The 4,113-nt window shown below is 33.5% G+C and overlaps 1 protein-coding gene across 1 annotated transcript; it reads left to right on the top strand.

The window, feature by feature from the left end:
- Positions 1-2,442: 2,442 nt before the first annotated feature.
- Positions 2,443-3,512, top strand: LOC111472076 (HMG-Y-related protein A-like). Its single transcript, XM_023117773.1, has 2 exons — positions 2,443-2,602; positions 2,685-3,512. Exons 1-2 carry the CDS (start codon positions 2,528-2,530, stop codon positions 3,168-3,170), a joined length of 561 nt encoding a protein of 186 aa, XP_022973541.1. The 5' UTR covers positions 2,443-2,527; the 3' UTR covers positions 3,171-3,512.
- Positions 3,513-4,113: the final 601 nt, after the last annotated feature.

Here is a 4,113-nt window from a genome sequence, read left to right as displayed (position 1 = left end):
CTTTTGTACCTCCTTCTCCAACTGACAGAAATATCTTAAGACCATCAAGGGGAAGTTGAGGAAGGTTTTAAAAAGAGAGGTGGAGTGGTCGAGTCGTGTGTGGAGATTCAGTTTGCCCTTGCTGGTTTGCGTTCGTCGGAAAGACACAAACGATCTTCATCTTCCTCCTCGTCCTCTCTGCATTCTGCTATTCTTAGATGGCAGAAGAGTTTGGTTGTATGGAGCGTTTATGGATAATTTTGGTTTAATTTTAGGCCAATATTAGGTTTTCAATTTATTGAAGGTTAAGATAAAATAAAACCAATTTAAAAATTGAAGGTTAAAATGGGATTAAAAAAATCTATATTATAAATATTGCACAACTGAGAACTATTATTTTAAAAAATTGCAATTTTATTTAACTCTTTTTCCGTATTTTTATAATTTTATTCTAATATTAAAATGTTTATTTTTTTCCTTTCTTTTTCGTGGGGACGGACACTCCTATGTTATAATATAGTTTCATTGTTGTTATGACGACATATAATAATAATAATAAATTATTTATTCATTTACGAAAAGATTATTTTAGAAATGCACAGAGGGAAGTAGGACCCAGAAAGTAAAAATAATAAGAATCATATCCACAAACGACAAGACACTGAATTAAATCTCAAAAGACCCTGAAAAGTTATTGAAATTACAAAAGTACCATTCATGAAAGTCAAAGTCAAATTAGTCGGACATTTAGCTGTAGGACACGACTCAGCAGTAGCGCTACTTGCCGGGACTGAGCTGTGGACTCTTTCAAGATCTAGTCAACGCTGCAATTTGCAACCTTGGATTACATTTTCTTTTTTAAATAATTACTTTAAACTTTCACAAAAGAATCTTACAAATTTTTAAATTGAATTTTGAGTTTAGTTATAATAATTTATAGATCATTCAAATTTTAATTTTTAAAATTTAGCTAAAAATGCAAAAGTTTATATATTCAAGATGAAAAATTATGATTAAAAAAAATAAAATAACTATAAGGGTTATCAAAAGAAGTCCAGACTTTAAAGGTTAAACTAATAATTAAGCATAAGATTAATAAAATTCAAATTTTTAATATTCATTTTTTTAAATATAGGAGTTAAATTTTGTATCCATTCCTAACTATAATTTGAATATTAAAAGAGGAATTATAACCTTTAAAATATATTTGACTTTTTTTTTCTCAAATAATTACTTATAAATTAACCCTCATTCACATTATTTCAAATAAATCCACATCTTATTATAATACATTTGTAGGTCACATTTAAATGAAATATTGTTACCCACGATTAAGCAATTAACACATTTATGATTTAGATTATGTGCATGAGATTAAAAATTAAAAAAATATCAGAAATAATACCTAAGATTATCGGTACCATACAAGTGTATTAAGTTAATTGTGACCTTCAAAGGAAAGTATTTAATGCAATGAACCAACAACATTTTAAAAAAATAAAATAAATAGAGTAGTCGGCCATGCCGAATTATCGTTAGTCCAGACAATAGAAGTGAACAAAAAAAAAAAAAAAAAAAAAAATTTGAATTTTGAATTTTGAATCTTAAGTCTTAAGCCTAAAACTTTATAAAACTAAAGGTTTAAAACCCGGAATACTTTAACCGTTTACATATTTTCCGGTGCATTTTTTTGCAATGTGACGTAAACAAGAACCTTTTTTTTTATGAGTTTTTGTCTTCATTTTTATGCGTTTTAAGCAAATTTCCAAAAGAGTTACCAATCTTGAATCGATTCTGTTGAAGGTACCTTTTCTAAAGTAATAACGGGTCAATGAAAATGCATTTTAGCGAGAGAAATAGGACCTAACCGTTTACCAATGTTATTTAGTTTAGTCTTTATACTAAGTTAACTTAATTGTCACTTAACCTAAAAACATATATTGTGTTTGTTTTATAACTGTAGGAGAACCCAACCCAATATATATATATATTAAAAAAAAAAAAAAAAGTTGGATATGTAAAAAGGAAGTTAAATAAATGATTTTAATATTAATTTCATTTATTTTAAACTTTACCAATTTTTAAGGGACTAAATGTTAATTTTTTGTAAGCAAAGTAAATTGAAAAAAGAAAGAAAATAAAAAAACAATCAGGAGAAGCAGCAGCACGGAATACCGAGGGTGGTGCTTTTCTAGAACTCTAAAAGTAGTTTTCGGTACTAAAAGCAAAAAAAAAAAGAAAAAAGAAAAAAGAAATAAAAGCAAAGCGAAGTAAAGAGGGGGGGCGTGGTAAGTAGGTCCCATAGACCATGTCATCAATCCGTGTCGCAACACACAATAAGCGAATGCTAGCCATGGGATCTTCACTCTTAGTTCTCTATCCCCAGCCGTCAGATCTTCCCTGCCTTTCCTCCCGATCCCCTCCTCCCCTATTTCCCCAATTTAAATCCTCCCCTTCCCTTCATCATCCTCTTCTTCCCACAAGACCTACAGTGTTTCTCTCTCAACTTCCTCTCTCTAAAATCTTATCGTCCTCGGTCTTCGCCGCCATGGCCACCGAAGACCAGCTCAACAACCCCCCTCAGCCACCTCCTCCGGCTCCTTCTCTCCCTCACTACCCCGAGGTATCACTTTTTCTCTCTCTCAGTCTTTGCATTTCTTAATTTTTGTTTTATTAAAATTAATTTTGGAAAATTTCTTTGGCAGATGATTATGACAGCGATCGAAGCTCTGAACGACATAAACGGAGTGAGCAAAACGGCGATAACGAAGCAAATCGAGTCCATATACGGCGATCTGCCCCCCGCTTTCACTACGCTTCTCGCCCACCACTTAGATGTCATGAAGCAAACAGGCAAACTCCTCTTCGTCAAAAACAACTACATGAAGCCTGATCCCAACGCCCCGCCCAAGCGTGGCCGTGGCCGCCCTCCCAAGCCTAAAGTCCCTCTTCCGCCAGGCACCGTCGTCCCTCCGCCTCGCCCACGTGGCCGTCCCCCCAAACCCAAAGATCCATTCGCTCCCATTTCGCAGCCGAAGAAGAAAACCTCGACGGGAAGTGGAAGGCCACGTGGCCGCCCCCCGAAGTCCCCGAAACCTGCGCCAACGTCTGCTCCTCCTGTCGCCGGCCCCCCCAGAGGCAGAGGGCGGCCACCGAAGGTAAAGCCGGCGGTGGCCCCCATTGGGTGTTAAGTGGGAAAAAGAAAAACAGAGCAAGAGAGAGATAGAGATAGAGAGAGAAAAATATGAAATTGTTTAGGTTGTGTTTAGCCACTGAGAGCTCTCCGGGAATTGCTCTGTTTTTAATTTCTTTTTTCCTTCTAATTTTAAAAATTTTTAATTTTTACTTTTTTTAATGTGTATTACGTGGTGGGTGATGTATGGCTGTAATTCTGGGTGGGGGGGTTAGCAGACTGTAATTGCATGTAATTTATTTTACCGGCTGTTAGGGCTTTTTATCTCTCCCCCTCTTTTTTTCTCTCTTCAACTCAAAAAAAGAAAAAAGAAAAAAAACCAGAAATTACTTTTAATATATGAGACCACTTTTTCTTTTTTATTTTCCCTCACTTTTAATATTTTATATCAAATTGCACAGCCTTCTCGTGGAATGGGTAGAAATAGCTTTTATTATTTAAATTCTAAATAAGGAATATGATTCCTTTAAATTAGGGTTGGGATTTATAATCAGATTGAGAAAAATATTGAAATTATTATTTTTATTAAGCTCATTAAAATCATGTACTATTTTTTCTAATAACATTGTAAAATATAATAGGGAGATTGACACAAAACTAAAATTGCTAGAAATTATTTCATTCTTGGAATAAGATTTAATTTTCAAATAAATTTAATTTGGGAAAAGCTTAATGATATAAATTTTAGGCTAAATTTTGAAATGGGGTTTTTATTGTTCGCTTATTTTTTCCTTCTTTGAAAATTATTTTTATTATTTTACCGTGAATGCCAATTTCAACGTTTCAACGTGGCATATTTATTTAACTTAAATTAAGTTAGAAGTAGAATTACCAACGGAATTATGTCAATGTCTTTGATAGGGTGAAACATTTCAGCATAAATGGAAAAGAATTCTAGAGACGAAGACATGTCGATTCGAAATTAGATACAAACTTCGACT

The sequence above is a fragment of the Cucurbita maxima genome, unplaced genomic scaffold, assembly GCF_002738345.1.
Source record: "Cucurbita maxima cultivar Rimu unplaced genomic scaffold, Cmax_1.0 Cma_Scf00064, whole genome shotgun sequence".
NCBI classification, from domain to species: Eukaryota; Viridiplantae; Streptophyta; class Magnoliopsida; order Cucurbitales; family Cucurbitaceae; genus Cucurbita; species Cucurbita maxima.
Note: the sequence above shows the minus strand (reverse complement) of the source record. Positions and strands in the feature narration are given on the sequence as shown.